The sequence below is a fragment of the Leptopilina boulardi genome, unplaced genomic scaffold (genome assembly GCF_019393585.1).
Source record: "Leptopilina boulardi isolate dan_hultmark-lab unplaced genomic scaffold, ZJU_Lbou_2.1 LbouV2_330, whole genome shotgun sequence".
In the NCBI taxonomy this organism is placed as follows: domain Eukaryota; kingdom Metazoa; phylum Arthropoda; class Insecta; order Hymenoptera; family Figitidae; genus Leptopilina; species Leptopilina boulardi.
Window position 1 is genome coordinate 4,005,259 of NW_026137897.1, and position 26,584 is coordinate 4,031,842.

Sequence of the window (26,584 nt, forward strand, 5' to 3'; positions counted from 1 at the left end):
GCCTTGGTATTCTTCATAGTGAAAGGTCGCCAAAGGTTCGCGTGTATGTATGTACCAGAAAAATACATAGTCGGTGATTTATTCGATTTAATAAATCAGTAAAATAAAAAATATTACAATTTTTTATTAATTAATTACGCATCTAAAAAATCTGCCTCAACGTTTTAAGAGAAACAAACGTGAATTTCATAAATTATTCATGTTCACGGCATTATTGAGACATGTTAGATTGTTTGCTATTCTACATGTACTAAATTTAATGATTTTCTTACAAACTGATTAATATAAAGTACTTAAGATAATTATCACAAATAATCCAGAGTTATGAGTTTGTACATAAATACGAGAAGAATTAACTGTGAAACATTGATTAGGATGTCGTGAAATTTATCTTTTTCTACTTGGAAGGAGTGAATATTGTTCTCTCTCTCTCTATCTATCTATCTCTCTGTCTGTCTCTTATGCAGACAGAATTTCTATCTGAAGAATCATTCACTTCACTCGATTAAACTGTCAGAAGTTTGACAACTATTAAATATTTTTAATAATTTAACTGATGTAATGATTGCATTAAAATCCAGTTTATTTTCATAAGGAATTTTGGTGAGTATTAGTTCTCTTTTTTTTATAATAAAAAAATCAATTTAAATTTGCCGTGGCTAAAAAATAAAAGACAACTCTTTTAAAGAATCATTAATATTTTTATTTGTTAATTTCACAGTAAAGTGATGTTCATTCAAGCAATTGTCTAAAATTAAAAACAAGGAAATATTTCATTAAACAGATTTTTGTTAAAGGAAGGTATTTAAGAAGAAACTAGAAAATAATTAAATGGATCACAGTTGTTCTTTTTTACCTAATTCTACTCTTTTAAAAAAAACAATAATAATAATTAAAATCATGATTAGAGATAGAAACTTTATGCAGAAGCAAAAATTTCAAAAATGTTCCTTAATTTTAAGACCTGTACAGGTCTTGGATTATACGACTTTTTCGACTTATTTTAATAAAGTGCGACTTTTTTTGACTTTTTTTTACATTTTTAACAAAAAATTTTTAAACAAAATTCGTTTTTTTAGTATACAATGCAGATCTTCATTATTTTAATTATTTAACAAATTTTTAACTAAAATTCTTAACTAAATTAATTTTTTAAAGTAATTTTAATTAAATTCTTCGCAAATTCAATTATCTTTAACTATTTTTCAATTAAAACTTTTTTGAAATTCAATAATTGTTTATAACTTTAAAAAAATTAGCAAATAATTTTACCAACAATTTTTAATTCAAAATCACTTGAAATTTAATTATTTGCAAAAAATTTCAATTATTTTTAATGATTTTTATAATATTCTTCAAAAAATCCAATTATCTGAAAGCATTTTTCAATTAAAAACTTTTAGAATTCAATTTATTTATGTGATTTCTAAAAAATTCTTCATCAACAGAAATCACTAAAAATTTCTCTTATTATAATTATTGTCTGAAATTTAACACAATCTTTTGAAATTCAATTATTTTCAAAAATTTAAAATTAAAAACTTCTAAAATTTAATTATTTCTACTAAAATTTCGGATCTAAAATTTTTTGAAATTTAATAATTTTAATTATAACTCTCCTGAAATTCAATTATTTTTAATGATTTTTTTTTATAATATTTTTTTGAATATTAAACTATCTGAAACCATTTTTCTCTTTAAAAGTTTTCAAATTATTGTATTTTTCTCTGCAATTTCTAATAAATTTTTTAGTGAAATTTAATTTAGTTCTGTAAAATTTAATTAGTGTCTGAAAATTGATAAAATCTTTTGAAATTCAATTATTTCTAAAAATTCCAACTTTAATTCATTCAAAATTATTATTATTAAAAAAAAAAAAATTTATTTAAAAATCTGTAAAACTTGATTAAGTATTGCCTGACATTTTTTTGACCATCAAAACTAAAAACTATGACAAAATGTTTAATTCGAATAAATTGCTTAAATAAGACTTCAAAAAATTATAAAAATTGAACTTCAAGAATTTTTTTTAGAAATTTGTCCTACTTAAATAAAATTTTGAAAATTTCTATTACAATTAGTTCGATTTTGAAATATTCGAAATAAATTTTCTTGATAATATGTGACGATAGTTTTACTTGCACTAAAAGTTTATTTTTGTTTTTGCAAAACTGAAATCAGTTTTTATTGAATATTTTAGATGTAATGAAGACATAAATATCATTAGTTTGCATTACGAGTTGAACGTCTTTGTGTATTTTCAATTTAAAATTTCAAAACGTAACCTACAGTTTTTTTTCCTCTAAGGTCCCTTTCTTCAGATAGCGTCACATATTCATTATAGAATTATTCTCATTACGGAATTAATAAAATGAATTTAATATCTAATAACATTGGTTATTTAAAGTAAAATATTTGTTAACCAATTAAATTTTGTTAAAATAAAGAAAAATCGATTTTTCCGACTTTTTTTGAAATATAAATCGACTAAAACGACTTTTTTTGTGCCTTAAAGTCGATCTGACGCCTGCCTGTATAAAAATCACAATTTTTTTTTAAATCTAATTTCTTTTTTACTTACGTCACATTTTTCAAATTTTAATTTCTATATTATTTTTTTTTAAATAAATATTTAAACGATAAATTTAATAATAAAAGTATCAAAGATATATTTTTATCAAAGAAAACAACATTTTTAAATTAAAAATTTTAATTGTTCAACAATTCATGCTTTTTAAAATTTTTGATTTCTATAAAGTCAATAATTATATAATAATAAAATGCTTGGTCTGTCATTCTGTCCTAACTTGAAATTGGCCTTTACTGATTTCACGTGTTTTTTTGAATAGTAATCTTATAACGTCAAATTTTGGCAATTCTTTTTCTCATTTTTGCCAAAGTTTCTTGTGCCCGATTTCTGGTATAGGAGAAAATATTATTTTCTTAAAAAATAACAAAAAAAAATTTTTTTCTCTTATACCATAATCGGCCACAAGTTAAATTCTTATCAAAAATAATCTTTAAGGTGAAAAGAATCCACAAAAAAAAATTTGAGCAAAAAAAAGTGGGGTTTTTGAGTAATTTTAATTTTATATCTTAAGTAAAATAGCCGCCATTTTGTTATTTTTGAACATTTTTTAATTTTTCCAACGGATTTTAAAAGAAAAATAAAAGCTCTTCCAATGCAAGAAGAAAAAATGAGACATCTAAATTACTTTAAAAGTTATAACATTTTAAAGACTTTTTTCCTTAAATTTTAGATAAACGACTTTTCAGCCTACCTGATTTGAAATAAATTTGGTCCATTATAAAAAAAAATTCAATTTTTATTGGAAAAATAAAAGTCGGACAATATATATTTACAATAAATTTAAATTGCTTTTATTTTCTGTTTTCGTAATGAAAACATTTTAAACGTTTATTTAAAATGAGTAAAAACTTCAAAAACTGTATAACTGACATTTAAAAAATGCGATATCAAATTAATCTTCAAAACTATTTTGGAAGCATTGAAAATGCTGAAAATAACTAATACGTAATCTAACATTCATAAAATTTTATTATAGTTTTGTAGGCATAAATGTGACAGTGACCTCTAAAACGTCAGTAACATTAATACTTTATATAATTTTGAAATAATAACAATTAGGACGCAAATTTAAAAAAAAAAACATTTTTAAGCTCAAAAATGCACTTCTATGTAATTAAAAATAAACAATTGTGCAAGACCAAAACAAAAAGAAATTCTGACAACAATTTTCAAAATCTTTAATAATCAATTATTTAAAATAATTCAAACTTTAAAGTAAAAAAAAGATTTTTTTAACCCGGAAATATTAAAAATTATTATTTTTTAAAAATAAATTTTATGCTTAACTGTGCTGGTTAAGCACAAAAAAAACAATTAAAACATTTACGAAAAATTCAAATTTTTTGAAAATAATTCAATTTTAAACTTCAAAATTAACATTTTTCAATTCAGAAATATTTAAAAATAATTATTTATCAAAAATAAATTTTGTGCTAAATTCTGCTAATCGATCACAAAAAGATAATTTAACACAAAATTTATTTTTGAAAAATAAGTTTTGAATATTTCTGGATAAAAAGATGCGTTTTAGAATTTTAATATTAATATTTTTAATATTAATTTTAGAATTCAGCACAAAAATTATTTTTGAAAAATAATTGTTTTTAAATATTTCTGGATTGAAAAATGTTATTTTTTGAATTTTAAAATTGAATTATATTAAAAAAATTTGAATTTTTCGTAAATGTTTTAATTGTTTTTTTTGTGCTTAACCAGCACAATTAAGCATAAAATTTATTTTTGAAAAATAATTTTTAATAATTCCGAGTTAGAAAAATCTTTTTTTTAGGGACGCATTATTATCCCATAAAAATCATTTGTTAGAATTTTGTTTTAAAAGAATTTTACTGTATATAATTATTTTTAGACGAATTTTCATTTTTCGAATTAGAATTTGACACAATTTCTCTTTAAACGAATTTTTATTGTACAGAATTTTTAAAACGCCGAATTTTTCTTTGTCCGAAATTGCAAATGGCCGAAATCTTTGAGTTGATTGTTTATTCGGCCATTTGCAGTTTCGGATAAATAAAAATTCGTCGATTTAAGAATTTTGTACAATAAAAATTCGTTTAAAGAGAAATTGTTTCAAACTCTAATTCGAAAAATGAAAATTCGTCTGAAAAATAATTACAGGTATCGACTAAAATTCTTTCAAATCAAAATTCTAACTGTTTTTCATGGGATAATAATGCGCCCCTATTTTTACGTTTGAATTATTTTAAATAATTTATTACAAAAGATTTGAAAATTGACAAAACTTCTTTTTGTTTTGGATTTGCACAATTTTTTATTTTTAATTACATAGAAGTGGCATTTCTAAGTAAAAAATTATTTTTAAAAACTATTTTTATTATTTTTACAAAGAAAAATGCCTAGGAAGCCCTACACTAAAAAATTTTAATTACCTGAAAATTTTAGGTATTTCTCAAATTGCCTAGTAATTTCGTAAAATTTCAAAGCTGGTTTAGACTTTGATAATATAATGTTAATATTTAAATATTAAAAAGGTTTTAATGTTGCTACTATTTACGATAACTTTTATATTAATTTTATCTTTGAATTATTTCACTTGATTTGTTTAGAGAAACATGAATATTTTGTATAAAGTTTCTGTCTCGTATATATGTGCTTTTTTCTATAAAAAATTGAGGGTTTTAATCAGTATTTTTTCCTTCCTTTTTTTTAGGTGGAGAAACTATACACTCGAATAATGGCACGTCGTAGAAAAAACGAAGCAAAACCAAATGTAAAATCACCGCAAAAATGTGTGGCGGTTCGAAAATCAAGTCGACAAATAGCAAAAAAACAACAGCAAGAGCAGAAGATTAATGGTGATGTAGTACAATCTAGCTCAAATAATTCAGATGATTCGAAAGATAGTCACGATGAAATAGAAGAGAAATTATCAAATTCAAAATTAATTTCTGATGTTCAGAAAAAATTGCAAAAATGTCGACGATCTATAAATTGCGAAGAGACTGTCATCAGTAGTGAATCATTTAAAGAAGAAGATAGACAGAATGAAATAGAAATTCATTCAACGCAATCAAAAGAAGAAAAATATTCAAAAAATGTACTTCTGTGTCTTTCAAATTCAAATGATGAATCTCGTAATAATAATACATCCCAGGAAATATGGTCCGAAGACGTTATCGAGGAAACTATTATTTGTGAGGAAATGGAAGTTGAAGAAATTGTTGATGACATAAATTCACAAGATAATAGTGTTGTCGTTGAGCAAGTTTTAGTTGTTAATGAACCAGAGTTCGATAATAAAAATGTTGTCGAGTTTACTGTGATACAAAATGAAGATGGAACTGAATCAATGCTAATGACATCTGAAATTGAAAATCTCACTCAGCAGGAATGTAAACACGAAAATGTTTCTCAAAATATCGAACAAGGTGTACAAGATTTACGAATGGATGATCTTGATATTTCTGCAAAAAATAATTTGAAAAATAATCAAACTAAATCAACTGAGTTTGAAAATAATGCAATAGAGGAAAAAGAGAAAGAAATAAGAAATTTCAGCTCCAATAATTGTAATTTTGACATGTCTAGTGAAACTGCTTTTCGTTTTGAAAATAAAGATGAAAAAGTTGATATACCTTCAGTGAATGTTGCAAGTTTATTAGATAATTCATCGGATGAAAGCAGTTACAGAGTAAATTTATCAAATGATTTTCATTTTAAAGAAAAGTATGTAGAAAATTCACAAGAATCAGAAGTATTTACTGATTCATCTAGTGTAGAGAATTCTAGTGAAAAATTAATTGTAACAAAGAAAATGCTTCTTTTAAAGCATGATGATAAAACAAGTGCTTTGGATAAAATGGAGCAATTAAAAATTCATGATCAAATGAATTCAATATCAGAGGAGGATTCAAAAAAGAGCTCTCAAATTATCATAAAAGACAAAGAAACGTCCATTCAAAAATTAGACTACAGCCAATTTAAAAATGAAAATATAAATAAAATTTTAAATCATTCGCATATTGAGGAACATTCTCAAGACAGCGAGGTTGATAGAAAACAAGATATTGAATATGTTAAATTGTCTAGTGGCAGTGAAAATAGTAGCGACACTTTATTATCGGCAAATAGTTATAAATTTCCAGATGCGTGTACTGAGACTAAAAATATACAAAATTTGAATGAAGCTGATAGGAAAGATGAATTTAGATGTCGAAGTGAAAGTAATGATACAAGCACAGAAAGTGGGTCTAACAATTCTGGAGTTCGTCGCAGTACTCGAATTCGAACCATAGGATTAATGAAACAAAGGTATTTCGTGCAATTTTAATAATTGACCGGATTCACAGTGTTTCCCCTACTCCTCTATTTTTCCTATGTTTTAAAAAATTCCCCTTTTTTATGAATATTTACTCTTTTCCCCTATTTTATATTGAAACTCAAATAATGGGATATTTCATAAAAATCCAAATTTGAACCAAAAAATTACAAGTCTCGCATTGCACGACTTTTTCGACTTTTACCGACTTTTTTCAATGAATGCGACTAATTCGACTTATTTTTATAAAATTTGACTTTTTCGACTTTTTTAAACAAAATATTCTTTAATAAAAGTTTACTAAATATTGTATTATTTAAAACACTTTCTGAATACAAATTTTTCTAAAATTCAGTTATTGTCTTAATCTTATAAAAAAATATTCAGCAATTTAAATTAATGAAAATTTTGATTAAAAATTTCCTGAAATTTAATTGTTTTCAACAACTGTAACTGCAAATATTTTAAAATTTAATAATTTTTCAAATTTTTAACTTAAATTCTTTGCTAAATTAATTATTTCAATCATTTCAATTCAATTTTTCAAAAATTCTTTAAAATTCAATTACTGTTTAAAATTTTGTCAATAATTTTCAGCAATTCAAATTTACAACAATTTCAATTAAATTAATTTTTTTCAATAATATTTTAATCAATTTCTTTGAAAATTTAATTTATTTCAAATATTTGCCAAAATTCTGAATTCGAATAATTTGTACAATGACTTGGAATTTTTTCTTCTTCAAAGTAACTTTAAATTATTATTTTTCAAAATTTGTCCTACTGAATTGAAATCTTTAAAATTTTTCAGTTTAATTATGAAGTTAAAAAAAAAGTTCATGGAAATATTCCTGTGAATCATTTTTATTAAAGAATTAGAAAAAATTTATTCAATTTCTAATAATTAATGTTAATATGAACGAAATATTTATAAACTAATAAAATTTATTAAAAATAAAAAATATCGACTTTTTCGATTTTTGTTGAAATAAAAATCAACTAAAACAATTTTTTTTTCTAAACTCAATCCGAGACGTGAATTTAAACAAATTTAATTTAGATAAATTTAAAATTTCAGTATCTTTGCAAAATATGATTAAAATCAATTTATTTGCATTTTTCAAGAAAAAAAAATTAGTTTAGAAGTAATTTTAATTCTGTGGAAAATTAATTTTAAAATAAGTTTAAAAATTAAAAAGTATTTATTTATTAGATGTATGAAATTCACAATTTTAAAAAACATTGAAAATGATATTAAAAAAATCTGGCGCGCGCTTTGTTTGTTTATTACAATTTAAAACCTATTAGCATTAATTACTTTTTAACTACACTCTGTAATACAAAAATTTTCCTATTAAATTTAAAAATTGTATTAATTATACTACCAGAAAGTAGTTGAATGACCCAAGAATCTATTTGGTAGAATGAGATTTTGTAGTTGTTTCAGACTTTGTAATTGATTTAATTAATTTTAAAGTAAAATGTCAAGAAGAAAGAAATTATTTTTATTAATTTTATTAAAAAGAGTAAAATTAATTACACACAGAGTTAAAATAAGTAAAAAAAAGTAGTTATTTTAAAAGGGGATCTTCATATAATCGACTTGTTTTGAAAAATTTATTAGAAACAACTCATAGTCTTTATTAAAATGCGTTAAATTAATTTATAGAAATAGGTAAGGTTTAAAGGTATTAGAATAAATTTTTTATCGGGCAAAAAAAAGAGAATGACGGCACTGTAGCTGTTCAAACTTAGTTCCTTAATATTGCGCTGTGGATTGGCCAGGTCTTTGTAATTAACGAAAATTGACAAACCAAATTATTTACTAAAATAAGATATTCCGCTTTCAGCTAATTTCAATTGAGTAAAAGAAAAAATTAATTGAAAATTTAAAAACACTAAAAAACAGAACTTTAAAGTAAATGCATTTTTTAAAGCAACAAATTTATTACATGTTTCGCTCTCATGTTTTTATTCAAAAAATTTTTTTGTACAATTTATATAAGTAAAATTTTTGGTTTTTATAAATTAAATTTCATTTTCTTAAAGTACTTGGACTTTAAGGATAACATTCTCATCACGGCACTCGCGTTTCACGCTCGAAAATTAGAAACATACAATAGGAAAAGGAGGCATGCATTAACCCATTAACGAAATTTTTACAGGTAATTTGAGGCTCTATCAAATAGTGTACTAAAAGAACCGAAAATTTTTAAATAAACAATTTTGTTCAACCTTAACAATCTGGATAATCTTGGTTCTTTTGCAAAGGCGGCTGAGTCTAGTTTTTTTTTGTTAGTTTGTTAAAAGAATTCACTAATCACATTAAATTAAAAACCGTTGTTTATTTCATTAAAATTACATAAAATAAATATGAAACTTTGAAGCAGATTTCATTTGAAAATAATTCGTATAAATTTCGCGACTGTTTTGTTGTTGTGCTCGTCAGGAACTGACTCTCTGCTTTCGTCCTTTCATTACCAAAAACATCTTATAGAAATTTCCCTTTCCGTTCGTTGTACAATTTTCATTCTTTCACACATTCGCTACGCGACATGCCGCCCGCCGTAAGCGCACTACATTCAATTATCACAATTATTGTCGACAATATCAATTGGCAAAGGCGATATTTTTCTAACTCCTCTCTTATATACTCCATTCTGCGTTTTGACTGTGATCACACGCACAATACCATCGTCGCCGCAATGAGTTTCTATTACACGTCCCAACGACCACCGCAAAGGGGGTAAATTATCATCCCTTATGACAACCAACGTATTTCTTTTTACAATTTCAGCTTGACACGTGTTCCATTTACTCCTTACATTCATCTCGGTCAAATATTCAGCACTCCAACGCTTCAACAAATCCTGTCTCAATTTTTGTACATGTTGCCACGAAGATAACCTATTCGCATTAATCAAAGATACATCAAAGATACATATGCTTTTATTTTATTTCTATTGCGCAATGCTTTTTCCTTTATAAAAAAAGGACCACAATAGTCAACGCCACTGTTCTCAAATGGTCTCGCCGCTGTTACCATAACTTTTGGTAAGTTTCCCATTAAATACGTTACATCTTTAGGCTTCGCACGAAAACAAGGAACACACGAATGCAAAATCCTTCTTATTTCAGCTCTTCCGTCCACAATCCAATACCTTTCTCTAACTGTATATAAAGTTGCATTTGCACATGCGTGCATTAATTTTATATGTTGATCTCGAATTATTAATTCTGTTACTTTATGTTTTTTAGGAATAAGCACAGGATGTATTTTATCATTATTTTGTCCCGAATTTTTTATTCGACCTCCCACCCTCAAAATGTCATTTTCCAAAAACGGGTTAAGCGATTTTATTTTTGACTTGTTGGAAACTTCCTTGTTTTTTGTTAGACTACTGATCTCCTCGCTGAACTCTTCATTTTGAACCAATGTGACAATTCTTTCCCAAGCGCGACGAAGCTCCACCGTTGATAAAGGTCCAGAAACTCTATCGAATTTACGCGCATTTTTTACAAAACGCAAGCTATAAGCGACAAATCTTAATAACTTGGTGAAGGATGTGAAACGATTCCAAATCGTTGAACTTTCCTTTGTTTTGATTGTCAAGGTTATCATTGAATTTTCTTCCTCCACGTTCTGTATTTCAGGTTCACAGTTAGGCCACGCTGTTTCCAATTACTTCAGCCAATCCGGTCCATTTTTCCACATCTCGTTGCTAACGAAATCTGCTGGAAACTGACCTCTTGAGACGAAGTCAGCAGGATTCTGTTTTGTAGGTACATAAGTCCAATTTTCAGCTTCTGTAGTCCGCTGTATCTCTGCTATTCTATTAGCAACGAATATTTCTTTGCGTTGAGGTGATGATCGAATCCAGCCCAAGACGATCATCGAGTCTGTCCAGAACTTCGCTGAGTCGATTTTCAATTTTAGTGCTCCTCGAACAGATTTATACAGCTTCGCTAAAAGTACTGCACCGCACAACTCCAACCTTGGCAAGGACACCGTCTTGACTGGAGCAACTCGAGACTTAGCACAAATCAGGGATGTTTTACAACTTTCCTTCGTGATGACTCGCAAGTATAAACATACACCATATGCTTTCATACTTGCATCTGAGAACCCATGGATTTGGATATTAGTAGCTTGAGGTGAGCTTATCGCTCGATTCATCTTCCAGTTGTTTATCATGGAAAGCTGTGATTGGTATTTCTTCCACGACTGTTCTATTCCATCTGGAACTGCATCGTCCCAATCTAGGCTAAGTTTCCATAATTCCTGCAACATTATTTTTGCTATTAAAACCACTGGCGCCACCAGCCCTAACGGATCGAACAACTGAGCAATTTGCGACAAAATTGAGCGCTTTGTTATTACATCCTTCCTTGGATCAATGTTGACATCATAGGTGAATGTATCTTCAATTGAATTCCCACAAATGCCTAATGTTCTTTTTTCTTCTCAGGGTCGAACTGCAGCTGCACTGTTCCTTCAGCGTCGCTCAAATTTTCCGTAACCTTTGGATCATTGGAGGTCCACTTACGCAATGTAAGTCCTGCTTTGCTTGTCACTTTAACCAGTTCATTTTTTAGTTTGATGGCTGCTTCCACTGTTTCTTCTCCAGTCATCAAGTCATCGACGTAAAAATCACTCTCAATTACTGCAGCTGCCTTTGGAGAGATAGTCGCTTCGTCGATTGCCGGTTGTTTTAAACATCTTGTTGCAAGAAATGGAGCCGCAGATGTTCCGTATGTGACTGTCTTGAGTTGATACGTTTTGATTGGTCCCGACTGATCTTCCCTCCACAAAATTTTTTGATAGCATCGATCTTGTGGATGGACCCAAAATTGTCGGTACATTTTTTCTATGTCCGCCGTTAGAACGATAGCGTGACATCTGAAACGTAGCACCAAGTGAAAAACGCTATCCTGAATTGTAGCTTCTCGAATCACTACCTGATGTGGCAAATAGTAGCCCTCATCAGGCCTACTTTGAGTTTGCTCCATGTGGCCCAGCTCCTCGTAGGCTTTCATGAATTCCTGATAATCTTTCTTTAACTTCGAATTTTTTTCCAGTCTTCTTTCCAGTATAAAAAAACGTCTTCGTACTGCCTCGTAGCCAGATCCTAAATCCTGCTTTTTTTCATTGAACGGAAATCTGACCTCGTAACGACCGAATCTATCGCGCCGCGTATTCTCACAGAAGTGCTGTTCACATGCCATTTCTTCCTTTGTTGAGTCTAATTTCTCCCCAGCGTCCTCTATATTCCAAAACTTTTCTAAATTATCATTTAGCGTATTTCTAGTGAGATGACATTTGACCTTGGTTTGGCTCCAAGTTCCCCCCAGCTTTCCAGTAACGACCCACCCCAGCCTTGTGTTTTGAATTGACATTCCCGGTTTACTCAATGCTATTCTCCCCACCAACAATAAGTCATAAAATACTACCGCTCCAATTAACGCTTCCACTTGGAGAGGTTGATTAAAGTGTGGATCAGCCAATTTGACATGCGTTGGAATATCTAATTCATTTTTGTCGATAGGCTCCGCGGGCACATTTCCGGTTATTTGTGGTAAAATTAGAAAACTCAACTTTGTTGCATAGTTTGATGTATTCGATTTAATATTCATGTTGACTCATTCGCTGCACGAAGTTTGCATATTATTTAATACTTCTACCGCGAGATTCGATTTTTTTCTCTTTAACCCCAACTGATTGACTAGATCTTGTGATATTATATTGGGCTGGGAACCGTTGTCAAGAAGGACTCTGCACGCGCGTTCCCGTCTTCGTCAAATACAGTTATATTCGCAGTAGATAATAATACTCTCGAAGCATCTTGAATATGAAAATTGTTTACAGTTTGCGAGTTTTCTACTTGTTTACTGTCACCTGCTTGTGTAGTGTTTGTTTCTAAATGCAATGACGTATGGTGACGGCGTTTACATGTATTGCAGCTTCCTGATTTACATTCGCTTACTAAATGATTATTTCGCAGACAGTTAAAACATAAACCCTTTTTTCTGACAATTTCTCTACGCTCGTTGACTTGCATTTTTTTAAATTCTATGCAATTATGCACTTGATGATTATTATTACAAATGCAGCATTGCCCTAAAACCTGCGTGTTTAAAAAAGTTTTTGATGGTGGGTTTCTTTTTGTTGGTGTTTGTTTGCTTGCTTTTGAGAATTGTTGGTCGGACTTTATTTTATGTGAGCTGTAATTGATCTTTTCTAAGACCTGGCATTTACTACGCAAGAATTTACTTAACTGCTCGAAGGTCGGCATTTCAGTATTTGACATCGACTTCTCCCACTCCTTCCGTGTTTCTGTATCGAGTTTTGATACTATTAGAAATATTAAGGGCGTGTCCCACTTATCAGTGGGCTGGTTTAAAACGGTGAGGGCGCGAACATGTCTAAGAGCGTTGTCGAGTAAGTTTCTCAGATTAACCGAAGACTCCCCCTCTACCGCGGGCAAATTAAATAATGCTTGCATGTGATTTTGGGTTATTAGTCTCTGATTGTCATATCTATCTTTTAATAAGTTCCATGCGACGTCATAATTATTCTCAGTAGTTTCTAAGTTGTCAATAATACGCGCAGCTTCATCTTTTAAATAGGATCGAAGATACCGTAACTTTTGAATTTTTGGAATGCTTTCATTATCGTTAATAACTGCAGAAAACGCGTCCCTGAATCCCAACCATTCTTTATACCCACCGGAAAAAATGGGAAGATCTAACTTTGGTAGCGGAAAACGAATGCTACTTGTTTCTATACTGTTTGAATTTCGCGACAATGCCAGCTCTCTCAACGATGACAACTCTGATTCGCGACGAGTTTGAAGCTCTAATTCGAGCTGAGCAATTCGCGCAGCTTGAATGTCTGAATTTTGATAATTAACCAAAGACGCCTCCAATTGACGAGTTCTTTTATTTAAAAAATTTTTCCCTAATGATAAATATCTATAATAAAATTCTTCAAATTCGTTTCTTTCCTCATCAAAATTCTGCTGAGGATAGATTAATTCTACCGATTTTTGAGCTTGATCAAACTCCAACCAACATTCCTCTGCTCGTTTAATTCTTTCTTCGAGCTCCTCGATCGAAACTGCTTCTTGAGATTGAGAATTAGAATATTTTTCGAGAAATGATTTGAATTTTGTCAATCTAGTTCTACAATTTTTTTTTGTTAATTTTAGATCGGCTTCAGTTTTTTCCATTTTTTATTTTAAACGAGAATTTAATAAAAAAAGTTTTTACTTCAAATTATTTCTCTTAAAATTTTCTAGAAATATTGATTTGACAAATAAATTTTAATTTCGTAATTATCGCTACTTACAATTTCTTGAAGACAATTCTTAATTAATTTGATAATACCCTTTGTTATGAAATCGACTTGCTCGGCGAACAATGATTCAGTGTTGATTTGTTTGTATTCCCTGGTAACCTCTGCACGGAGAAAAATGGAAAAACGAATAAAGTAACTTTTACTACTTTAAAAGTAAAATTGGACCTGTCCGAAGTTTCTGCGCATCTCTGGCAACTTTTACTCGAAAAATAGTAAAATTGACTATTTCTGTAGTAAATTTTACTGTTTCCGTAGTAATTTTTACTATTTCTGAAGTAAATTTTACTATTTTTGGAGTAAAAGTTGCCAGAGATGCGCAGAAACTTCGGACAGGTCCAATTTTACTTTTAAAGTAGTAAAAGTTACTTTTTCTTTTTTTCCGTGTGCATACGATGTATCCGATGATTCAAGTTTCTTGAGGTTTTTCGTGTTGAGTTCCTGACGTCTGTATTTTCTAATCAATTTTTTTTTTCTTCTTTTTTGATCAGACTTAAACTTCACTTTTTTCACAAATTTAACTTTACTTCACAATAGTTTGCTGGTTCACTTTTTTTTAATAATTGATATAAATCCGGCTCGAAGGACCATTTTGTTCAACCTTAACAATCTGGATAATCTTGGTTCTTTTGCAAAGGCGGCTGAGTCTACTTTTTTTTTGTTAGTTTGTTAAAAGAATTCACTAATCACATTAAATTAAAAACAGTTGTTTATTTCATTAAAATTACATAAAATAAATATGAAACTTTGAAGCAGATTTCATTTGAAAATAATTCGTATAAATTTCGCGTCTGTTTTGTTGTTGTACTCGTCAGGAACTGACTCTCTGCTTTCGTCTTTTCATTACCAAAAACATCTTATAGATGTTTTTTTAGAATTTTTGTTCAGTTTTTGTAATTTTTTCAAATCTTATCCCTTCAGAATACCTTTAAATGCTAAAAATATGGCGTCAAAAATGTTTCAATACGCCATTTTGAATTTTCAAAAACTGACTTCAGAATCGTAATGAGCGACCTAAAAAACCAAAGAATAGAAAGATTTATTTAAATTTGTTAAAAAGATTGTTGAAAAATGAATTTTCTCTTAAAAAATAGCAATGTTTATACTTAGTTAATTTATAATTCTTTATAATTTTGCCTGCTACACTTATTATTTTTGTTTCACTTCACAATGCTTTCGTTATAGTGGAAAAAATGTTTTAGGAATACTGCTTCAAAAACTTTAAATCTAGAGAGGAAAGTTGCTAAAAGAAAAGGTGGCAAAATAGGTTAAAACTGGGCCGCAAAAAATTAATGAGTAAAATTACACATCGAAAATAATTTAAAATTTTTGTTACCTTAATCGATATAGAACATAACTTTTTTAACTTTTTTGTTTTAATCTGTATCGAAAAGTGTCAAAGAAAAAAACATTTACAAATCTACAAATAAGTGAATTTTAACTAATTCAAAAGTAAATAATCGAAAAAATACGAAATTGTGGTATAACTTTTTTGTTTTAATCGCTATTGACAATTGTCAAAGGAAAAAAGTGTTTATTTTTACTCGCAATTTTCGAAAAAAAATTGAAAAAATTTTTTTTCTGAAAAATGCGAATTTTGGAAATTTTTAAAAACTAAAAATTTGAATAATTTTGTTGTTTTTCAACGAAATCATCTGGGCAACGAACTCAGGCGAGATTTTGGTACACTTAAAGTGTATACCAAATTTGAAGTCGATTCATTAAAATTTGTTCGAGTTATCGTTGGACCAAATTTTGTCTACAGACATACAGACAGACATTTTTTTAGGATCCATTTTTTCGGCATCAGAAAGTCTCAAAACGTCGAGATTGTCTAAAATTAGAAAATGCTCAAAATCGCCCAAATGTAATACCTTCTCATTATGATGAGAATGTAAAAATAATAATAATTACTTTACTGGGAAAATCTCTCCTTTAAATCTCACTTTTCACTATAAATTTATCATCTTTTAAAAAATTTGGAATATAAATGTTGGTTTCTATACTTTCTATGTTTTAAGATGTTTTTTATTCATCAAGAAAATGGGTGGTCTCAAAATTTTCACCAGTAGTGTAATTTAAAACAACTTTATTTAAAGTATTTTGGTTAAGGAAAATGTACATTTAGATTTTACCCTATTTTTCCTCTTTTTTTCAAATAAAATTTCCCCTATTCCCCTTTTTTTAGTAAATTTTATGCTGTAAAGCCTGTAATTGTTTTATTATTAAAAACACATTTTTGAGATTTTATTTATTTTAATATATTCGAATTTTTAAATGCCAGTATCTCCAATGTACCAATTTCAGTCGAATCTATAAAGCAGAAATAAGATTATGGTCAAAGGCGTCACGCGACACTGGTGACCAGTTTTTTCGTGACGCCTATAGGCGTCAGTGACACTGAAAGGGTTAACGCCGGAATGTACAAAATTTCAATATGGCACAAATATTACCGAAAATTTAAATAAAAAATCTGAATTGTAAATTTTTGAAAATTGAATTATTAAAAAAAACGGTAATCTAAAATTATTTGATAAATTATTTTCAATTCTGTAAAATTTAATTATTGTCTGAAGTTTAACTCTTCCAAAATTTAATTATTTTTAATGATTTAAATATTTCTTTAAAAATTCAATCGCCCTTGTGTGTATCGAACGTAAGTTTTTGAAGTATGTACTTTAAGGGTTAAAAGCGAGGGGACAAATTAGTCAATAACTTCGAGAGTTTTTCTCTAATTAACTTCAAATCTTGGGACTATATTCTTGAGATGTTTAACTATAAGAAAAGACAAAAAAAACTATTTTTCAAAAGTGTAAACTCTTACCCCTCTTTAAAGCCGCCTGTTTTACCTATACTGTCAGCAGAGCTCTTTGCAATCCGTACGGTTCTTTACTTAAATTTTCTTTTACAAAAATTCTTCTTTTATTTACGTTTTAACTAATTCATTTAAAAAATTTGTTTGTTCAGATCACGTGGAAGAGGTTTAGTAACAAAGCCAAATTTGGATTCATCGAGAACTGCTTTTCAACAAGATCGGGACAAAACAAGTAGTAGTAATTCTCCTGTAACTACAGAGTTAAAAGATATTTCAGATAATCTTTCAGAGACTCAATCAGACAAAGAAAATAGTAATTGTAAAATGACGCCATCCATTGACTCCCTAATTTACCTGTCTGCGAATAATACGACTTCAGGTTACGATTCGGATTCTTCAAAACCTGTTAAAGTAAAATCGCGTTGGCGTAGATCAAGTGAATTAGAAATGGGTGGTACTAGTTCATTTTCAGGAGCACGAATCGATACGAGCTTCAAATTTTCTTCAGGAGTAATTTCTGGTGCTGGTTCAATGTTAAATGAAGCCAAAACTGAAACTGATGAAGATACATTGACAACTGATGCACTTGTAAAAGTTGAAAATACTGGTATAGTATCTCCATCTAATATTGAAAGCATACGTTCTTCTGAATCTTACGAAACTAGAAGTAACACCACTTCACCTATAACTACAGAAATTCCAAAGACTATAGGTGCTAAGATTTCCTTACCAATGGTTTTGGAAGTAAAAGACAGAGAAATGGAAGAAAGATTAAGTCAATTTGAAAACCTCAAGGAGAATCTCTATCTTACTGAAAGGTTTGTTTTTTTATTGCCTTTATACTTTTTTTCTGTTTTATCGATAAAAATGTATAACGATTTATGTAATAGGTTTACAAACAAAGAACACAAGAGAATGGTGTGTGATTGCTTCTTAACGGAGGAGGAAATTGAACGAGGTGAATTGGGTTGCGGAGAAGATTGTCTCAATAGGCTTCTTCTTATAGAATGGTTTGTATAAAATTTATTAGTCATCGATTTTATTTATTATAAATATGAAAATTTTTTCATTTCTTTTATGTTCTAATTTTTTACTCTAAACAATTTTAGTGGATCTAGATGCGTTGTAGGAAGCAGATGTACAAATAAAAGATTTCAGAATTGCGATTACGCGAAATGTGAAGTTTTTCGAACTGAAAAGAAAGGATTTGGTCTTCGCGCTACCGCCGATCTTGAAGCGTATGTTTCTTGTTCTCTTTGATATTTTTTTGGTTTAACAAAATTTTTTTAATATTTTCCATTTACAGAGGTGAATTCATAATGGAATATGTGGGAGAAGTTGTTGATCCAAAAGATTTTCGTAAAAGAACCAAGGAATATTCAAAAGATAAAAATAGACATCATTATTTTATGGCTTTAAAATCTGATCAAGTTATTGATGCAACTATGAAAGGAAATATATCTCGTTTTATAAATCATAGTTGTGATCCGAATTCTGAAACTCAGAAGGTAAAAATTTGACTGATGGTAATTATTACTTTGGATATTATTATTTTAATAAATAAAATTTTTATTTTAGTGGACTGTAAACGGAGAACTGAGAATTGGATTTTTTAATAAAAAATTTATAGCAAATGGAGAAGAAATTACTTTTGATTACCACTTTCAACGTTATGGGTTTGTATACATATATTAATGTAATTAAAATCATAGAATTAAAATTGAACTAAATTTATTACATCAACAACAGGAAAGAAGCACAGAAATGTTTCTGTGAAGCTCTAAACTGCCGGGGATGGATAGGAGAAACTCCTGAAGAAGAAAAAGAAAAGACAGAAAAGAAGGAAAAACGCGAAAAGGATGTTACGAGAAAGAAGAAGGAAGAAAAGAAGCCTATTGATTTCATGGAGGATGAAGATGTATGTATTATTAATTTATTAAGAAGAATTATGTGAACAGTAAAATTTAAAATTCAGTCTCACATTTTTCTCCATAAAAAATTTTGTCTGGAAAAAAATTCAGATGAAGAAAATAAATTCTCTAATGACGCAAATTCTTTAAAATTTTTAAAAATGTAATGATGTAAAGGAAATTTTGAAGAATTGCGTCATTCTCTATTTATATGTAAACAGTTGTGACTTCCAATTTTTTGACAGAGACGAATCTATTATTTGTTACAGTTGGAAGAGGAAATAGATAAACTTTGTTCGGGTGGATTAAAGAATAGAAATCATACTTTAAATTTAAGTCGTTTAATGGTTCGCAGTAGGGAATTGGAGCACAGAACACGTCTTTTGCGTGTTATACAAAATGGAGAGCAACCTTGTCGTAGATTATTTCTCGATTATCATGGTTTGCGTTTAATATGGAGCTACATGATGGATGTTGCCACAACAGAAACTGAACAAGTTCAACAATTTAGATTAGAAGTTTTAAAAACATTAACTACACTGCCAATTCCAAATAAGACAATGCTCATGGATAGTAAAGTTTATAGTGTTGTTGAAAAATGGGCAAAACAATCGTTTTCATCACCAAGTGGAGAATCGCCAGAGGATGAGCAAACAAAAGTAAAAGAAGAAGTAGATTCTGATAGTCCAAATAAATCAAATGACTTGACTAACGTCAAAGATGAAAAAGAAGGAGGAAATGAACAAGCGAATAACTTAAAACAGGAAAAGGAACAAGTACTTATTACTGAACTTGCTACAAATCTTATAGCAGATTGGTCTAATTTGAAGGAGGTTTTCCGGATACCAAAGAAAGAGAGGATCGAACAAATGAAAGAACACGAGAGAGAAGCAGGTTTGATATGTTATTTAGTAATAAAATATACACTCAACATGTTCTTGTAAGAATTTTTCATTTAGTCCTAATTGTTTGATATTTTTTCTGACTCTTAGATCGCGGATATAAAGAAGAACTGGAAAAAGAGCAAAAAAGAGAGACGTATGAAAGGTAGGTTCCAACAATAAAGTTAATTGTTTCTATCTTCAATTTCTATTTTTCATTTCCTTCAATTACTAATAAAAAAATCCAAAACGTAAACTAGAAAGTTTCGTTTATCACATTCCAGATATCGTTCTGATCGATATAATCGAAGCGAAACTGATAAGCGGGACAGAAGACGTGGTCGAGAGTCACCGGATTTTGAATATAGCAGATCCAAAGACAAAAGATTAGACGAACGTTCTAATTTGATACCTGTGCCTCGAATGACTAAATATGAACGTCGACAACTTTTTGCTCTAAAAGTTGCTAAAGAAGAGGAAGAAAAACAACGTCGTCAACAACAGGAATTATGGAAGGAGCATGAAACACGATGCTTGGCATTAGGAATGGATCCACATACAACTGCGGCTCTTGATCCTCAAACTGGCTATCCACTATTTTTCAATTCTGCAGTGGGACAGTGGCAACCTTATCCCATACAAGGTTGGTATTTCAAACTTCAATTTATTTTAAAAATTAAATTTACTTTCTTTAATTAATAAATTTCTCTTCTACTCACTCCTTTTTTATAAACCTGACGCTAAAGATTCATAATTTTTGAAGCAAATTTATATTTTTTGATGCAGATGGTAGTGAATTGCAACAACAGATGACTCCCGTTTACGTTGGAGGATCCCAAATGACCAGTACTTCGCATCAAAATATTGTAACACCTCCTCTACATGTGTTACAACCAGGAATTTCTGTTGATATTTCACCAAGTTTGCAGGCTGCAATGTATCCAATTAATCAAACACCAACCTACAGTCAACAGACTACACAATTTCCTCCACCTTTGTCCATTCCTCCTCAACAGTTTCAGGAAAGTCCCCTTCAAATTTCAAACAACCTAGTGCAAATTCATAACGGTACTTCATCCATTCCCGTTCAAGGTCAATCTTTGTTCATTGAAAAATCAATTGAAAATTCTTTTCAAGTTGCTCATGCAGTTGAAACACCAAAACCACCGTCACAACCTGATATACCACCTCCTTTAGATCTTCCTCCAAAGTGGAAGTGGGCAAAAGATGAACGCGGTAGAATGTATTATTATCATGTTAAAGAAAGAATATCGCAGTGGTTACCACCTCCTCCTGATCATATTGGTGTACAACCAGACTCATCAACCTCTTCTGATTCAAGTGAGGAATCTAGCTCCTCCAATGAAGAAGAAGATGACGTTGAGGAAGAGAATAAGAGTTCAGATCGTTCTACTGAGGATATGGAAGTAGATAGCGTACAGGACGCTTCAATAGAATCAAAACAATCTCCTTCGAAAAAATCGGAAGTAAATAGCGTTGAAGTGAAGAAGAAGAGAGACGGACTAGTTCAGGAGAGGATCATCAGTGTAAGTTTTAATTACTTTCTTTTATTATCATTGAACCGAAGTTTCATTTAACATTTATTTGGGACAACTACTTTATTGGAATTAAAAAAATTACATACAACAAATTTTTAAATTGTTTAACACACAAATTATGAAAAAGTTAAAATTAATCTAGGTAAAAAGTCTCGAACCCTCTTTTTTAAGCACTCTTGTAACACAAACTTTTTTTTAAATATAGCCACGAAGAGAAGATGATCGTGTATATAATAAGAAATATAAAGAAATGAAAGAAAAAATACGACGCCAGAAAGAAAGAGCTCGACTGAAGGATCATATTGATAAAGTTAGAAAACATCGACGTAGCAATAAATCCAAGACCCATACACGACATAGTATTCGACTTCAAACTGTAGCAGATGATCCTTCACTTAGTGCAGAACGCAAAATAAAGGATGCCTTTAGAATAAATATGGCCAATGTGATGGTCCACTTTCTTAATCCGTATAGAAAAAATGACTGTAAACAAGGAAGAATCACCAATACCGAAGACTTTAAACATTTAGCTCGAAAGGTAATATTTTTTTACTTACTATCAATATTAATTTAATTATAATAAATAGTTGGAATATATCAATCTATTCTAAGTGACAAAAAAAATTACACATTTTTTTAACGTTTCGGTAGTTTAGCTATTCTCATCATAAAATATAAAAATTTTATTTAGATCAATTTAAAGGATTGCCTTCTTAAATTAATTTTCAACTTTATAAAGTGTACATGTATGGAGCGCACGATTAACCCAAAAAAAATTAATTCATTAGAATTTTCTTGTAGATAAATTTTCATTTTTAATTTAGAATTTGACGCTATTTTTGTCTAATTTTTTCTAATCCTCAACGTGGAGATCAAGTATTAGAAGAATAAAATTACAATTTCAAAAAGATGGATAAAGAGATTTCATATTGAGGGGTAACACTATTCTAGAGACAGAAAAAAACCTATCGCCTATTTTCTTAATTGACAAAACGGGAGAACCGTTTTTTTTAAGTTTAAAACCTGGAACAAAAAACCAAGAAATATGATAATCTATATACTATAAACTTTATATACTATCCTTCTCTAACTCATTCTTCCGGTTTTTTACGAGGGATGTGGAAAATCTGCATAATCCTTAATATCTAAGGCAAATACCTGAGGATGGAATTACATGTTGATGTAAGTGTAGAATGCAAAACTGAAACTAATGAGAGTGAAAGGGATAGTGATATATCCCTATCCTTTTCACTCCCTTTATTTTCGGTTTTGCATTCTGCATTTACATCATCATGTAAATCCATCCTGACCCCGGTGCTCCGAAGTTATATGGGGATAACCGTTCTTGTTATGGACGACCCACTAAAAACCATACTCTTTTGCTGAATTAATTCGCACACTACGGAACTGCCGTCAGCTTTTAAACGTAGTTGAAGATCCCTGAGAACTCACTATCGTGACCCTTACCGTTACCGATCTTTTTGGCCTATCTATTTTTCGTTCATGCAAGAGTCTTCTTGGACTTCTCAAGACTTCGCATCCTCCGCAGCCTGCACGGAAAGAACTTTGGTTAAGCGGTTCTCTCTGCACAGGTGGAGCCGCGCAACCTGCAGTCGGGTCGAGCGGTTCTCTAATCTCTGCTTGCGGGGCGACTGAGTCGCCCTTTTTTGGGTGAAAAAGTCGACTAGCCAAACAAGTCAAACTGTTCATATTCAAATTTAAAAATCTTTAGATTTATTCCAATGAATGTTAGTTTCTCGAATTTTTTAGTACAAAATAAAGTAAAAGAAGAACTTATTGCTTTATTTATTGACTCTATATTTAATAAAGTGAGTAAAAAATTATTAAATGTAAAAGATCTGCCTAATAAGGAGCCGTGTTTGTTTGTCAAAAAAGATGAAACTTTTTATATTTCCTCGCGATATTATTTGTAACCTTTTAATAAAAAACGTTGATTTATTTTAATAACTAAATAATTTTTTAAATTGTTTATATTTTTAATTATAGTCATAACTAAATTTTTAAAAAAAGAAAATTTTGCAATAAATTCATGTTTAAATTTGTAAAACAATTTTTTAGTTCTTATATTAAAGTTTGATTTATTAAAATTATTCTAATTTAAAATTTAATTTAAATCAATTTATTAAATAATAAATTTATTCAGTTTTAAAGCAAAGAATTTTTTAATTTAAACTTAAAAATAAAAGAAAAATAATTTAATTTAAATTTCAATGAAATTGTCTCACTTTATTAAATATAGAGTCAATAAATAAAGCAATAAGTTCTTCTTTTACTTTATTTTGTACTAAAAAATTCGAGAAACTAACATTCATTGGAATAAATATAAGATTTTTAAATTTTAATATGAATAGTTTGACTCGTTGCGCGAGTCGACTTTTTCACCCAAGCACCACCGCAAGCAGAGAACCGCTCGACCCGACTGCAGGTTGCGCGGCTCCACCTGCGCAGAGAGAACCGCTTAACCAAAGTTCTTTCCGTGTGCGATATGGCTAATATTTGCCTTATCGCCATACTTTTCTCTACATAAGAAGTAACTTGAGCTTCTACTGCAATTTGCAAACTTATGATCGACTTTACGGCACTTGAAGTACATAATCGATCTGTCCACTGCCTTACAAACACTTCCTATGTGGCCGTACGCCAGGCACTGGGGCACCTAACGACCACCACTTTTCTTTTGAATGGGCAGTTAATCCTTATGTGTTCCACTTTCTCCAGCCTGACCGCCTCCTCTAGGTCGATGACTACAACCGTGAGCATCATGCCTCCTCGGATGGGTCCTAGGATTGTCAGTTTCCTGCTTCTTGGGTTCTGGAGCACTTCTGCCAATGCCTATTGACCTCTTTTTCCTGGGTAAGACAATTTAGGTCGTGGACCTCCAGTGTGACCTGTTGGTCCACGGTCTGTACCTTCCTGTGGCTTCCAACCACTTTGGTGACATCAGCTCCCTATTGGACTATCCTCCGATTTCGATCAGGAGATCTCCCCTTCTTATAGACCTTGCGCCCACAACTTTCGTGTGGCTAACGTGTGTCCTGATTCACTTCCCTCCGAAATTTGCTCAGTACGTCGGCATACGTTGTTCCTGTTGCAACTCGAAGCACCATTGTAGATCCACTCGTCGGTTACTTCTTATTAGTTTGCTTAGGATTCAATTTTACGGTCACTTTCGCAATCTTTTTGACAAAAAGTGCCTTCTCTTGCTTTTACTTATTCACCTCGGCCAGAGCGTTTTCTTCGTTTGCGTCTATGAATGCGCGCTGAAGCCGATTCTCATGGATACGCTCTCTTTTCCTGTTTCGCTCTTGGATCATCTCCACATTGCCTATAACGCCACCAAGGTTTACTATTTCCATTATCTGCTAGGACATGCTTTGTCTTCGACTCACTGACAACATCCTGAAGAGTCTTAAGTTCATCCTTAATAGTCATGTTAACATTCTTCTGTACTTCGTAAGACATTACCATCTTTTCGATCTCCTCTTCCATCCTCTGAAGATACTCAGCATTCTCCTGCCTAAGCTTTAAACACTTCTCACATTCTTCTTCAATTGTCTCGTTGTGTAGGTCAGACGGAATCAAACTTCTTCCGCTGCTGACACGAGAAAGCTTGAAGCGCTTTCTCTTCTACTTTCAAGTCTTTCCAAACGGATCTGAAAAACCTTAAAAAACTGAGTGCAGCACTGTTACTGGTTTTCGATGCTTGGAAGCTTACTTGATTACTTCCATCGTTTCTGTATTTAAATTCCTCTCTCATTTTTAACCCATTTTATAGACATCCAACCTAGAGTGTTCATTCGGCGTCTTTGCCTTTTGACCCTTTATAAGAGTAACTGTCTTATTAGTTTTTAATGTTTTTTGTACTTAAAAAGTATTAACCATTTTAATTAATAATTTATTCTTATATTTATTTTCAGCTAACACATTTTGTGCTGGCCAAAGAGTTAAAGCATTGTAAAAGTGTGGATGAGTTGCAGTGTAATGATAATGTTAAACATAAAGCGAAAGATTTTGTACGTAAGTATATGAGCAAATTTGGAGCAGTGTATCAGAAGAGTACAGACGATGATTAAATGGCAGATATTGTGATGTAATTTTATTATTTATTTTGCGGTCATTTTATATTTATTTTTCACACTATTTTGATTCACGTGTGTTTCGATACTTTTTCGAATTTAGGTAATTATTAAATGAAGTACATTTTTATTACTTGAATGAAATACAAGCTAAATGACTGTTAATAGTCTGATTTTTTTAATTTAATCGCATTTTGTACAAATGTAAACTCATTTAATGTCTGATTGTCAACGTCATTTTTATTTTGTAAATTACCGTGTATTTTACTGATAATTATTATTATTTTAGCTTGCATATATACTAACGTACTATTATTTTCTTTAATTGTGAAAGATTAATTGAAATAGGTGTCAACATTATCCGTGTACATACTGAATATTTACCATATATAAATTGATTTAAATTTAACTTGTTTTATTTATTCTCTCTTAAAAAATATAAATATAATTCTCTATAAGTTAAAAAATATTTTTTTCTTAAACTTTTATTGTAAAAGTAATATTATTGCAATAATAGCGTTATGTACGTAAATACCTGCAATTCCCCTTTATTAAATAACCGAATACGAATATTTTCTATTAAGTGTGGTGTATAATAATGAGTTTTTAGTGTTATTTTATTTTCCGCTACAATTTGCTTTTGCCCAAAACATTTTATTCGGTTTAGATCCATCACACATGACTCTATATAACCGAGCACCGAATTTTTCTAACAAAATTATACATTGAGTGACTAATTTTATTATTTCTATTCTAATTATTGGTTCATTAAATTTATATTACTGCCATAGACTGTCAGGGTGGCTAATATTTTTCAGTCTTTGAAATCCCGATTATTTCCCGGTTTAAGATATTAAAGTTTTGTTCCACTAAAATATATTATGAAGCAAATAATACCTTTAATATTAATATATAACTGATAATTTAATACTAATCATAATGAACAAAGTTTAAAACAAAATTTTAGAGAAACTAAAAATATTTTGTTTATAAAATAACTCCGTTTTATTGTCCATAATACAACCTGATGAATTTGGACTTTAAATTAAATTTACCATTTTAGGTATTTCATTTCCCGGCT

At 29.9% G+C, this 26,584-nt stretch overlaps 1 protein-coding gene across 3 annotated transcripts; it reads left to right on the forward strand.

Moving 5' to 3' along the window:
* Positions 1–25,912, forward strand: LOC127285079 (histone-lysine N-methyltransferase SETD2). 3 transcript variants are annotated; one of them, XM_051310888.1, is made up of 15 exons: positions 1–603; positions 5,280–6,880; positions 17,209–17,663; positions 17,751–17,874; positions 17,947–18,066; positions 18,166–18,294; positions 18,363–18,564; positions 18,635–18,732; positions 18,806–18,974; positions 19,236–19,860; positions 19,959–20,013; positions 20,108–20,490; positions 20,634–21,394; positions 21,612–21,944; positions 25,345–25,912. In XM_051310888.1, the coding sequence occupies exons 2-15, from the start codon at positions 5,304–5,306 to the stop codon at positions 25,498–25,500; spliced, it is 5,187 nt and encodes a 1,728-aa protein (XP_051166845.1). In that variant the 5' UTR covers positions 1–603; positions 5,280–5,303; the 3' UTR covers positions 25,501–25,912. The 3 variants fall into 3 exon arrangements, with proteins under 3 accessions (XP_051166845.1, XP_051166843.1, XP_051166844.1); XM_051310886.1 differs by having other exon boundaries at positions 17,209–17,874; XM_051310887.1 differs by having other exon boundaries at positions 17,209–17,874; positions 20,132–20,490.
* Positions 25,913–26,584: the final 672 nt, after the last annotated feature.

Excerpts from the sequence above, each read along its gene's own strand:
- LOC127285079 (XM_051310886.1), top strand. The coding sequence starts at position 5,304 with ATGGCACGTCGTAGAAAAAACGAAGCAAAACCAAATGTAAAATCACCG. Across the intron at positions 17,875-17,946 it reads AATCTCTATCTTACTGAAAG|GTTTACAAACAAAGAACACA; the intron begins GTTTGTTTTTTT and ends TTTATGTAATAG. Across the intron at positions 18,733-18,805 it reads TACCACTTTCAACGTTATGG|GAAAGAAGCACAGAAATGTT; the intron begins GTTTGTATACAT and ends CATCAACAACAG.